At 36.0% G+C, this 13,381-nt stretch overlaps 1 protein-coding gene across 6 annotated transcripts in view; it reads left to right on the top strand.

Annotated features, from left to right (window-relative positions):
• The window catches only part of SYT14 (synaptotagmin 14), a 95,051-nt gene extending 81,733 nt beyond the window's left edge, over positions 1-13,318 (top strand). For 3 of the 6 annotated variants that reach the window (XM_030035711.2, XM_030035709.2, XM_041128424.1), the window contains 2 exons: positions 652-708; positions 1,854-11,564. In XM_030035711.2, the coding sequence (XP_029891571.1) occupies positions 652-708; positions 1,854-2,167 (371 nt within the window). In that variant the 3' untranslated portion in view covers positions 2,168-11,564. Of the gene's footprint in view, positions 1-651; positions 709-1,853; positions 11,565-11,999 lie in introns of those variants that run through there. The other 3 variants (XM_030035710.2, XM_041128425.1, XM_030035708.2) reach the window with 2 other exon arrangements.
• Positions 13,319-13,381: the final 63 nt, after the last annotated feature.

The raw sequence follows: 13,381 nt of genomic DNA, 5'->3' as shown, positions 1-13,381 counted from the left end.
TAGCAAGTGAGATCTTTGCATTTTAAATAGAGACCCATAGCTGAATTTCAGATGCAAGCATCCCTCAGCTACTTTTAGAGATTAGATCAGAGTCATTCTCATGCCCAAGTCCATCACTACTCAAAAACTAAAGTATTACAATCAAATATCTGTAACTATAAAAGCTAAGGGCAAAACCAGCTTAGTTTTCAGTTTGGTGATTTTTCATTTTATTGCTTTTAATATATGAAGTATAATTACTCTGTGCAGTTTTTCTTAATATGCTGGAGTTTGCATGAAAAAGCATAAGGTTTGATAAAAAGGATACAGTGATTTTTACCCAGTCTTCTATAATCTAATCGTTTGCATGGTTCTTTCTATGTTGAGTGTGCTGTAGAACCCAGTAGCTATTAGTGCTAAGATAACTCATTATGTAAGTGGTGTAATTTTTGTTAAAGATTACACAAAAACTGCACAAAATTTTCATTTCATTAAATTTTACCCAACAATCCTTTTGTTCAATCCTTTTTCTGATCTATGCTGCTAAAGTTTTGTGTTCTTCCACTCCAGTGAATAGTGTTTCCTCTTAAACCTTAACCTTTGATCCTCTCTCACCCAACTATTGACATCTGGTCATTATTTCTTTTACTGCTTTCCACCCCCTGTTGTCAGACGGACTGTTCTGTTGTCTAAAACACTTGATAGGTGGACAGGTTTATATAATCCGAGGTGAGTTCCTGCAGAAACTAATTGGATGTTGTCTTTTTCATGCAAAAGAAAACTTGCCAGCAGTAAAGCTATCCACGGCTGCCTACCATACTGGTTTATAAAACTATATGTTTAATATTTGTGGCACTCTCTAATGCAAAAGTTGCATTTATCTCTGATTATGGATGTTGGGATTTCAGTGTACCTGCAAAGTGAAAATATTCAATGTGTTTCTATTACATAAACTCCAATCTTTTAATAATATTATTCATTAACATGAATATTACAGGAATAAAGAGTGAAACACCAGATTGTTTTATACAGTTTAATATTTCTTAAAATCAGTTAACTTCATGAAATGCACATCCTTCTGCAGGAGAATGGCTTGCTGCTTCTAGTCAAATGAAAACAGAGCTTTAAAAATAAGGGTTTCTACCCAAATACTAACACCCAGTGTGTGCTAACCACATTTACTTGAATCAGCTTCTTAAACATACTTCCTAAGAGCACTGTACAAGCTGTATTTTAAACAACCATCCTGAATTATGCAAAAACATACTTCTCTTTAAAGGTGTATTAAATGTATTCCTTCATGAATCTAGGAATTAAGAGGGGTTTTGTATTCTGTAAACTTCCACCTTTGAATGCACTTTGCTACATTTTGGTCTTTAAAATAAATAAAATTGAAAAGCCCGAAGTGAGAACCACATCCATGCAGAGATTATTCTTAAACATTTCATTCTGGCTGTTTTGATATCATCACTGCGTATCAGCGTTATTTTTTTTCTCTTCATTAGTTGCCTTCATTCCACTTCGTTTATTCTTATTCTCTGAAAATTCAGTGGTATGCTTTACAGTGTTGTGGCTAGTTGGAGCTTGCTAAGTGTTAATGCAATTTAAGTTTGTTTAGAACAAATAAGGGGGGTCGAGGGGAAGAGGATTATGAGGTATACCTTTAACTTAATCCATTTACATAGTACTGAAGCTAGTTGATTTGTTAGTGTGTTTGTTATAATTTTGCTTACTTGTCATCTTTCCATGTGTCTAAACTAAGCTGTGTTCAGTCAGCCTGGTATACTCCATATCCTTCTATCTTGTAAATATCTCATTCTCAGAAACTTTTGTTCTAAGATATCTGACATTCCAAAATATGATTTATTTTGTAGATACCTATGTTAAGTTAACACTGTTGAACTCGATGGGGCAAGAGATGTCCAAATGCAAAACTTCAATCCGCCGAGGGCAGCCAAATCCAGTATATAAAGAAACCTTCGTTTTCCAAGTGGCACTGTTTCAGCTTTCAGATGTGACGCTCATACTGTCTGTATATAATAAGCGCAGCATGAAACGAAAAGAGATGATAGGGTGGATTTCCTTAGGTCTCAACAGCTCAGGAGAAGATGAACTCAATCACTGGACTGAAATGAAAGAATCTAAAGGACAGCAAGTATGTAGATGGCATACTTTACTAGAATCATAATGGACAGTACAAAGTGCAGTCATGGTTTTAAGGGAGTTTGGTCTCTCAAGAAGATGATCATCCCCAGTCACAATCAACAGATTTGTTGTGGAAGTAAAATATGAAAATTGAGGTCAACATTCCATCGTAAAGAACGCACAACATGCAAAATGACGGGATTTAATATATAATCTTCACTTAGTGTCAGACACTTCCTTAGTGTCAGAGAAGCCTTGCTGTACACAGATATGTTAGCGGTCTCTCCCCCATCCACCTGATGCTGTATTTGTTTGGGTTTGTTTTGTGGTTTTCAATTTAGAAACATTTTATGTAAGGTTCTCCAAATTAATGTAAGCTCCTCCTTGTGTACTTTTTGTATTGCTCTAATACTGTAGCTTCTGACCTGCCTGCATTCAGATTAAAGGTCAATAATTTGCACTTTGAGAAAAAGTTAATGATCTGTAGAGCAAAAGAAAAAAAAAAAACCACCAGTGGAGAACACTTAGTAATATAGCTAATATGTATATACTGTTGTTTTACACTGAGTTTCTTTCCAGGAGCCTAGTACAAGTAAGTTTTCATTTTTTGATATGCAGTTGGTTTCAAAAATACTAGCATTTGGGCATCGGGTGAACCTTGACATCAAACTAATGTTTCTTCAATCTGTGACAGGAACGAGCTCTATATATGGCATAAATTGGGTTTTTCCCTCTTGCCTGTACTTCTGCCTAATCCAAAGAGACCAGATCATTAGTTTGGTCCCTTCCAAATCTCCTTAGACAGGTTGTACTGTAGAACTATGTAACTTTCTGTTGAAAGCACTTCCTGTATTCATGTATTCCAATGTAGGAAGCTCATAGAGCACGACTTTACTAAAATATATTTTCATTAAACAAATTGATACGAATTTCTTTAAGACATCAGCAGTTGGAAGTTAGGTTGAAAGACTGTGAAGGAAGTGGAAGCAGTTGAACTACTCCAAATGGATGTGAAATACTGTGGCTTTGGTTGAAATAGATATCTGTTTGAGTCTCTTCTGAGTTGTTTTAGGGATTACCATATGCTGTTGTTTGGAAGTAGAGAGCAGACCAGGAGTTTTTACCCTTCTTCTTGCAGAAGAGAACATCAGTAAGTTATTTTTCTAGTGATTTGCCAGCAATTGAATGTTCACACCCAAAATAGAAGTTTGCTTTGCTTACATTCAAGTTGGGAAACACAGCTTCCTAACGACACAATTGAGAAGCCACAGTATCACAAGAAAGTTTGCCATCAGATAAACATTCATGGCTTCCACCGAAATTAAGGAAATATCTGTGCTTCTGAGATTCCTATTTGTCCCAAATACTTTAACCGGAATCGCGCTAGTTTACTGACTGCTGAATCTAATTCATATTACCGAAATTGTGGATTATTGAGTAAACATATTTTTGAAAAGCTTCCTAATTCAAATATCCTTTTTGCCTCTAATTATAAGTTTCATTTACTTTTAATTGTTGCTGTATGGAAAGCAAGCGGTTTTTTTCTTACAAATGATTGTGATGTCTTACTAATATAGGACTTCACTGACTGTTGTATCACTTGGTGGGTAGAATAGTGACGTTTTGGGTTTTGTTGAGAGAATTTGTGGTAGTCTAGAGCATTCTCATTAGGACAAATGTTTTTCTCTTGAATTTATTTATAATACCTGTGAACAATCCTGGCTTTAGGGTATACAGACAGTCAAGTACAGTGAGATTGGAGACAGTGAGTATGCTATAATAAAGGTATTTCACATGGTTCTCAAATTCTCACACTATTTAACAATTCCATTAAGTCCTTTTTAAATGATATTGTAATTCCACTTCTTGGTTTATTTGGTGTCATTTGAGGGGTTTATTTGCAGAGCCAGGCTTTCAGTTTTTATTGATTTAAAGATTTAAAATGTTATTACAGGCCTTTTTTTTTTTTTTTTTTCTGGTATTGCACTGCTGCTTCACTTACAGAAGCTTTATTTACTAAATACAAATTATACAAAAACTTTCTTTAAACAGGAATGGTCTTGCAGTAATACAATACAGGTTGTCTCTTTCAGTCCTTTTTGTTGTGAAATGTAATGTTGAGTGTAGAATTTAATAAAAAAATCAACATTAATTTTATATGCCTAAGGAAAATGCTCAGATTTTCCCAATCCTTTCAGCTTTCCATATAATAGAAACACTGACTTAGAAGCTGTTCAAAAGCAATTTTTCAATGGATGTGGAAGTGTTTTTACTCATTCTGTTTGCAGATATTTGGATGCTCTTTCCTAAAGCTGAAAGTTTTCTCTTGACAGTTGTCTCTTTGTACAGGTTTTGCTTTATAAAATAAGGTACAGTATTTAACAGCAAGAACTGAGCAAATTAATTCCTGTGGAGAATATACTTAACATCACCATCGAACAGATGAAGAAGTCAGTTTGGAAGGTGCAGCAAATAACCTCTTACAGAACCAAACTAAACTAAACTGTGTCATGACTTGGGTTTCTGTTTGTAGGTTCCATTGCTTCAGTTTTACATCAAACTATTCAGATTTCTAAGACACTGAAATCTTAATTTAGACACAGCAGAGTTTTATAGTAGTCTGTGTTGGGCACATTTGGGAAGAGGAATCTCTTTCTAGATCATGTGACTTTTCCCAAGGTGTCCAGGTCCAGTTTGTGCTTCACAGAAGCAGGTTTGGCTTACTTGGTTTTGTACTGTAAAAAGGGTGGGAACTGAATGTATAAAGAATGGAAATGAATGTGTAATTTTGAGGCAGTAGAATATGGATTTGCCATGCAAAACCAGTCACACCAATAATTGGATTCACCCTGGGATTTTTATGAATTAGTTGTAGTATCAATAGCTGTCATGTTGTTTTTTCTTCCTAGATCCCATTCTTATGATTTGTTTGTAATTTTGTTTTTTCTTATTGCTTTATGCAAACCTTTACTTTTGTATTTGAAATCTGCCTTTAGTTGCTGGGGTTTTTTAAACCCTGCATAAGGGCTTATACACACAGTGTGGTTTTGTGCATTCAGTTAGGTCTTAAGCATGGAACAGAATTTCTAAAGAACAAAGTATTGGAAACAAATTAGAGGCATTTGTATTTTCCTCAGAGTTGTCTGTGGGTTTTTTTATAGCTTTTTGTGTTTACCTTTGTTCAAAAGTACAGTAAGTACTTGTAAGAGTTTATCAAATTACTTTTCTGTGTGCCAATATACCATGTAGAGATTACAGTTCTTGAACTGAATCTGTTTCCTGTCAGTGTAGCCTTAAATAATTATAGAACAGTGAAGTTCTTACAGATTCTATTCTTGAAAATATTGCATCCTTTCTGCATATGATCTGTTTGTTTTAATATTTAGAACATTCCACATAGGTCTTCTTGAAGTATTATAAATATGAAAAAGTTGGTTAGTTCCTTTCTGTGGTAAGGGCAAGATGGTGAAGAGCAGTACAGACAAGCATGAAATCACTGCACATAAGGATGAGGGGTGGTACAGCACCTGCAGGACATTGCTGCCTCCCACATGCATGGAGGCAAGGAGTCAGCACAGCCACGCTTCTGTTCCCTGTTCAGCCAGGTGGCACAAGGAAGGAGGATAATACTGGTAAGATGCAAAGCTTGGTCCCCGTGGTGCTGCCTCATGCTCAGGACTTAAGACATCCATGTCATAACCACACTGCGAGGTCTGGCTGCAAAGGCAGAAGTTAGGCAAGGTGTAAGATCTGCTCCTGGAGAAATATGACGTAATTTCTAAATCTGATTCAGATCCTCTAACCTCATTAGTAATTAGATTTCGAAATACGGTGAGCCCTTGGGATGAATATATATGGTCTTATGGGAGCTGAACATTGTTTATCAATTAAGAGAATACTTGAGCTGAAAACAGATTTTATGGCATTTACTGTAGGAGATATTTTCACCTGTAAATTTTTGCAACCATTCCCAAAGGCACATGCAGTGCCAGCATCAGTACCTTCCCATTTTTCATACCTTTGGAGCAATTTTTTTTGTTGTCTAAAATTTGTGTTTGTGTTACTGATTTATTCTCTCTTTTCTCTAACTTGCTCCTGCAAACTCCCCAGCACCCTGAGAAGCTGTCTGTGGCAGTCTCTGGACCTTAGAAGTCACGGGCACTGTGTACCTGTTACAGTAAGGTACTGGTGCAAAATTTCTGGGACCTGTCCAACTCCCTAAGAGTTCTGAAATGCAAACCATCAGTATTAATGTAGTGAAGCAGAAGAAGAAAACTTTTTTCTTTGAAGGAGACATTTTCATGTAGGAATTGAATACAGATCACTATTACACATACAAGTTCTAACAAAAAGTCTGCGGTAAAATCAAAGAAAGAGGTTTGAGGGGAAGCCTTTTGGCCTGAGCTGTTCCAACTTGAAACTAACAGCAGAATGCCCTTTCATTTAACTGAGAGTTGTATTGAGCCCTTTACTTACTCATCACACTTTTCTGGAGGGAAAAAAAGCTGTCCTGTTTAAAGCAGTCTTTAAAATTATGGCTTGTCACTTGTAGGGCAGGCTGACTTCCTCCTGAAGCTGAATTCTCAGTAACAGCTAAACATCCACTTCATTCTCCCACTGATGTGCATGTCTGCTTGCCATTAATGTTAATGAGAGGAGCCCATGGGCATCGACAGGAGAGTAGGCCTGATCCTGAAAGTATGAAGTGCAATAGGATCAGTAGGTTGGAGCAGTGGTACAGCATGGCACCGGCAACACAATCAAATGTGATTTCAATTATGAATGGAGGTAAAAAACCAAATATCCGGATACTGTCACAAACTTGTTATTTAATCATCTCTTATTTCCATTTCTTCTTTTCCTCAGCTTCTGAAATATTTTTTAAACTTAATATTAAAAATGTTAAAGCAATCCCCACACATCTTGATCATTTTAACTGGAACATTCAGCAAAGTTTATTGTTAGAATGAGCCATCAAGAATGTTCTGTATTTTTGGTCTGTTTAACTCAACAGCCAGATTTGTAGTGCATCACAGCTGGATTTCAGACTACTTTGTTCTGATGGTAGTTTTTGAGGGGAAAGTCACAGGAGCGTTTGCTTGTCAGTGAATCAACGCCTGATGAAGAGATGTCATCTGAGAGTGAGAGCATTAAAACAAGAGACGGCTTCATGCAGTAGCAGCGACAGTGACTCAGATTCCACTCTTGGAGCCTTGCGGCCCTCAGAGGGCCCTACTCAGAGAAACTGTGACATCTGAATTGTGGGAGTTTATACGTTCAAAGCAGCACCGGTCTGTGTGGGCATTCTGTGGCTTCCAACCTAGTGTATTTTACAGATGTAAGCAGGGCAGACGGTGTTTATTTGCCGAGTGTGAGTAGGGCGAGTACCATCTGCCCCACAGTGACACAGATTAGTTTAGCCTTAAGAACTTATCACTGCCCCTCCTTAAGTTCAAACAGGATTTCTTCCTTTCTGCAGACTATGCAGAAATCTTACGTGTCCAACGTATCTGCTTATATTATGCCTCCCTGAATATGGAATTACAATTATATTAATGCTAGCAAGCTTAATTAATTCAAATGTAACATGGTGTGACTGAATTAATAAATTGGTCTGATACACCCTGGATCAGGTTTTGCTGTGCAGGCTTATGCTGGTATAATATAGAAATCACATCCTTATGCAGAGGAATGTGCCAGGAGTCAGGAAAGTGGGTAGTATTGCTCCTGTAGGAATGAAGACCAGGAAACAGCTATGCCCAGAAAATAGTCAGGGCTAGCCTAATAGCAAGAAGAATTAATTCACTTCCTTGGAAGCACCTACTGGTTGAGCTGGCATAAAGCCTCCAAAAGCTGCCTGTCTCTGAGGACCCTACTCAGGAGAGCAGAAGCAGTAATACCATACCACTGAAGGAATACCTCATGGACATTCAGAGATGTAACTGATGTCATCCTTTTTCTCTTATATCTGAGGACAAGAGTTTTGCCCATTCTATCAAGTTAATTTTTTTCCTGTGTTTTGCAAATCCTGTGGACGTTCGCTGCATGCCGAGGGTCTAAAGTGGATTGCTTCAGAACTTTTGGTTCATTTCCAAAGCATGAGTTTGAATGAATTTACAGAATTAACCAGAAGCATTATAGCTCTGAGATGTAATCTCTAGGCTATAGTGCAAGCAAGGGGCAGGGCTTTGAACAAGTTTTGATAGTAAATTTTGCAAATGGCTTACTATGACATTTTAAGAAAATTTCTAAGCAGTTGAATGTATTAGGGAATATTTACAGAAAAGGATATAGAGCAATGATCTTTTTTTTTACTATACAGCTAGTTTGCTGTCCTTTCCAGCAAACCACAAGGTTCATTAGTGCTCAGTACTGTTTCATTTATGGTAACTTTTTAATGTGATTTTCATGACAAAGCGTAACTAGTGAAACCTTTTATTCAATTTTTCCCTTTCTTTGCTTTTTTTAAGGAGAGATTTCTCCTTCTATAGTATATATACTTTCTTACAGAGCTTTCTTACCTATTTTTATATAAGATTATTTAACAATGTAAAATTAAATGCTCTATGAGCAAGCTATATCACTGTTACACAATCTAAAGTGCTAATACAATGACTAAGGGCCTGAACCTACTGCCTTTTACCCAGGTCCTGGTTTAACCACACATCTTTCATGTTGTGTAGTACCTTTCCCTATAAGCAATTCCATCTATTTCTCCAGGATGACTCAGAGATAGGCACTATTAACATGAATAACAGTGGTAAAACTGAGCCTCCTCTCCATCCTTAGTGGGACATCTGTCATGAGTAAAGGCTGCTAGCTCTGTCCCAAAAGTATAGTTATAGATTATAGTTCCCTTGATCATCAGTAATTTTGAACTTGTTTTCTGGTGACTATAAGCTAATAACTGATCTTAGTGAATACAGCTATTGAATTGCGCTGTTATCAGCAAGATTATTAAAATGTGTTTCACATTTTAATTCATTCTTTCATTGGGATATAAGAAACTGGATTTGTGAAGCATGATATTGCATAGAGATAGCACACATTCACCACATTTTTAAAAAGTATGAAATATACAGTATGTAGCATTTTCTTGCATACTTTTATACTGCCTGTATGCCACCGATGCAGTCGGTGCCTTCTTTCTTTTGTATAAAACTAACGTAGAGAAACTAAAGTTATGGTGTGTAAGCAATGTCACTGCAACTGGAGAGATGTCTTAACCTGATTATTCCTAGTACAGGAGGTTTCAAATGGCAGTTCAGTTTAACACAATGCATTTCTTTGAATTTTAAGTTTTCCCCTTTCCTTCCTCACCCCCTTTCCAGGAAACCTCCTCATACGACTGTTTATTCTTAATTGATTCCTGTGTCTGATGTAAGTCACATGGTGTTAACCAAAGAACCAAGTCTGTTTCTAATTCTTTGGACAAATAATGTTTGGACTTGCTATTACTTAAAGACAGAAATGATGTGCTGGATCTCTTTGAATAAATACAAAATAGGCTTCTGTAAATGTGACTCACAGCCGAGAACTCAAGATACCTCTTTTCTGACTGGTTGTGTATTGTTGTTATCAGTAGCAAAGTGTTTGAGTTGTATTTCTTTGTGCATTTTAATCAAAATCCCATCACAAGCAAAAATATGGCAGTGCTGTCCAGTTAGCTTGTTTTACCCATTTTATACCTATATCTGAAGTGTGCAACTTTGGGAACAGATTTGGCTTTTCTGTGTCTGAAGTTCTGATATTATATAATAACTGTCTAGTGTATGCTGGTCTTACAGAAACCGACTCATGCTGCATTGTATGTACATTTCCTACCAGTATCCCTTCATTGTGTAATTTATGTAACATAACACAGTTTTCAACTACTGTTCCAACTTGAAATTCCTTAAATTTCAGTGCATGTATAGCCTTAAACATTTAAGACACCAAGCACAGTTTTAATGGGAATAGGTTATATTTGCAAGTCCTGTTTGGCGCAGAACTCAGAGAATTATTTTTATATATCAATCAAAGATTGTAGAAAATGGCTATATTGCAGTCATGTTATCAACCATGCTCCTAATTATATGCATTTTAAAAAAAGCATTTTTACTAAAGTTTTTAGAGGTGAAATATCAGTGCTCATTTCCTTTCTTGAATTTGCTTATTTTGTTTTCATACTCTCATTTCTGTACAGAACCTTGGAGCCCCTAAGTCATGTCCGTGACTGAATTTACCCCTATTTTCAGAATTCCTTGAGCTGCTTTTCTTTTCTCTACATTTTTAAGTTGAATAAGCAGTAATTAAAATTCTCTAAAATTTTTTTTTACATTTTGACAGTAACATAATTAGAGAAAATGACTGTTTGCAACTGTTTATGCAGCTTATTAAAGTCTTAGGACTTTGAAACTGTCATTATAATCCAGATGAAGACATATGTTTCATGGCATTTCAGTCCACAGCAGGTGAAGACGGGAGTTCTGGCGATGAATGTGCAGATCTGCATATTGGGTGTCAGATTGTAAATCCCCAGAGGGTTTATAATTAAGTGTCACATTGTATCTACAGTATCTCCAGTTGTGTGTTGTCAGATACTTATTTTGTTTTCTTTATTATTACCTAGCAAAAACCTACTTTTATCATTTTGTGCTACTGTATATTAATCTTGAGGGTTTCCAGAATGCAAGGTTAGTTGTCAGTTCTCTTTTTGTAAAAAAAGCTGGACTTCCAGCATACGCATCCCATTACACATCCCCTGATTTTGGGGAGAGGCAGAATGCCACCAGCTGTTTTTAGTTATATTTACCTGTACAGCACGGGTAACTATAATCCCATGTTAGTTTGCTTAAAACATGCTATAGTATGTTTTCAAATCATGGATCTGTCACAACATTAAAATAGTCATTTTGCATATCTGAAGCTTTGCAGCTGTGGATTTGTATTTTGTTTGCTCTATTTGTATTAATTACTCTGTGAAATGTATTTTTGTCAGTTTGAGGACTGGAATGGGTATCCTTTGGTTATTTCAAAGTATTTTCTGTACATGGAATCAGCTTTTTGCATGTGAATTTAATTGCTGGAAAGTACTCAAAAAAACGGAAAAATCACTTTTAAAACCAGTTGTTGTCACTTTACTTTGGAATTCATTAGATCGTAAACAAATGTAATAGACTTCACTGTTTAGAAGATAGTAACGCTTGGTCAACCATTTGAACTGCTGTCTGTGTTAAAAAGAAAAACTTTTTTATCTTGGCAAGCTAACTAATCCTAGCCCTTGCACACTTTTTGGCTCTGTTTCCAAATTTCCTAAGTTTCCCCAGTTCTCTTTCTTGTTCCTCACAGTCTTTGTTGATGTCATGAATCTTCTACTTAGAGAATTTTAAATTAACCAGTGTGATAATGTTCTGACAAATATGATGTGTATACAGGCAAATAAAGACACACTCAGGTGATCATTCTGATTGACTTTATACGGTTTTCTTCTGGGGTCATCTGCGATTCCCTCTGCTTCTTTGTCACACATATATTTCTCAGAAAAGGTCTCATCTAACATATTTATGCTTCACTTCCACTTTCTAAGGAATAAGTAGGCTGAATAATTGAGGTTTGATTTAAACATGAAAGAACACTTTCTGTAAGTAACAGTTATAATTTTTACTATGACCCAGCTTAGATCTTCTATATTATCCTCTAATGATTTTTGTGGTACATATTAGAAAAAAGCTTTCTGGGCTCTCAGGGCAGCTCTGCTTTAAGATGTACATTTTAATACATATTAGCATACATGAAAAAAAGAATTGTTACAACAATTAAGGCATTTTTTTCCTATCCTAAAGGTAGGAAGACTTAGTATAAAAAGCTTGTCTCATTTCTTCCCATTTCTGCAGATGAAAGGAGCATAGCCCAGTGACTTTCACCAGATGAAAGTGGAGAGAGGGGTACATTTCTTTGCTCTACGATCCTGATCATCTGGACCCATCCTCATCATCTATGCAAATCCTAGGACTTCTACAAATAAGATAACGTGGTACTTGCTGCTGTTAAGGCTGGCATTTTCAAAAGGCTATACACTTAAAAATAACTTGTCGTTCCATATGGAGACTGATACATATTTGGTACTTGAGAAATTTCGAGAGGAGCACTTAAGTTGTGTCCACCAAATTCTTTAGAAGATGTCGCAAGACATTTCATACCGTTTTGTCTATCAGGAAAAAAAAAAAAAACCACAAATGTTTTTCTCCAGATTATATGAGATCTATTAAAAAGCGATAATATGAACTATTAGATATTTGTTTAAAAATTGAGGATTTATGAAGCTGTGAAAACATGGCAGAATAAGTGAAATAGGTACATTATCTGTAGGGCAATAGTTGTTCACCATTTATGAACAGCCATTTTCTACTCAAAGACCACAGAAAAGAGTTAATATACATGGGAATCAAATTCAGCTTTCAACTGCATGTGTGGCACCTTTCAGTCACCCATGTTTCATGCATGTAGCTGAGCAGTGTTACATGTAATGCTCATAGTTGTTAAATAGTTTGTTGTGCAACAGTAATTGCTTCAGACAGGTAGAGCCCAGTTACATCACTTCTATGCAGATACATCTTTACCTGTCAAAGGTTTTCTCTGAATAGTTGTCTTCATGTGGCAAATTCCACATTAGGTAGTATTTAACATCACTTTGAAGTCACTAGTTAATTGTTTCCAAAAACTCCTGTGGGTAAGGGCTATTTAGCATTTTTCCTGCTGAAATTTGTAGCATGCATTTTCTTTCTCTAGTATTTTTGTTTTTACAGTCCAGCAGAGCAGTTCTAATTTAGTGTTTGATTCATATTAGACATTTCATTTTACTCGTAAATTACTCTACTTCCCCAAAATTAATGAGACGATTACTAAGGCATTTTGTTACCTGCTAATCATTTTGAGTCGCTACATTTCAGCATAGGGATTCGAAAAAAGAAATTTGCTCTTGTATCACCATTAAGAATAGTAAGGATAGAAGGAAGCAAAAAATGCAGAAATGAAATAAAGTCTTATCAAGTAAGATCATGCAACAAATCAGCTGCGCTTTAGATAAATGATTTATTATTAAATTCAAAACCTAATAGGTTTGTGTGTTCTGAATGTAGTTTACATTGATTTGTTTTCTACTTAATTAGAAGCCTTACATTTCATCTTATTAATAATGAAAATCCTCTTGTCAAATTGTAAGAGCATGTTGAACTAATATGTGTATTTTAGAGGTAGAATAAAATCTCCCTTCATA

The sequence above is a fragment of the Aquila chrysaetos genome, chromosome 13 (assembly GCF_900496995.4).
Source record: "Aquila chrysaetos chrysaetos chromosome 13, bAquChr1.4, whole genome shotgun sequence".
NCBI classification, from domain to species: Eukaryota; Metazoa; Chordata; class Aves; order Accipitriformes; family Accipitridae; genus Aquila; species Aquila chrysaetos.
Note: the sequence above shows the minus strand (reverse complement) of the source record. Positions and strands in the feature narration are given on the sequence as shown.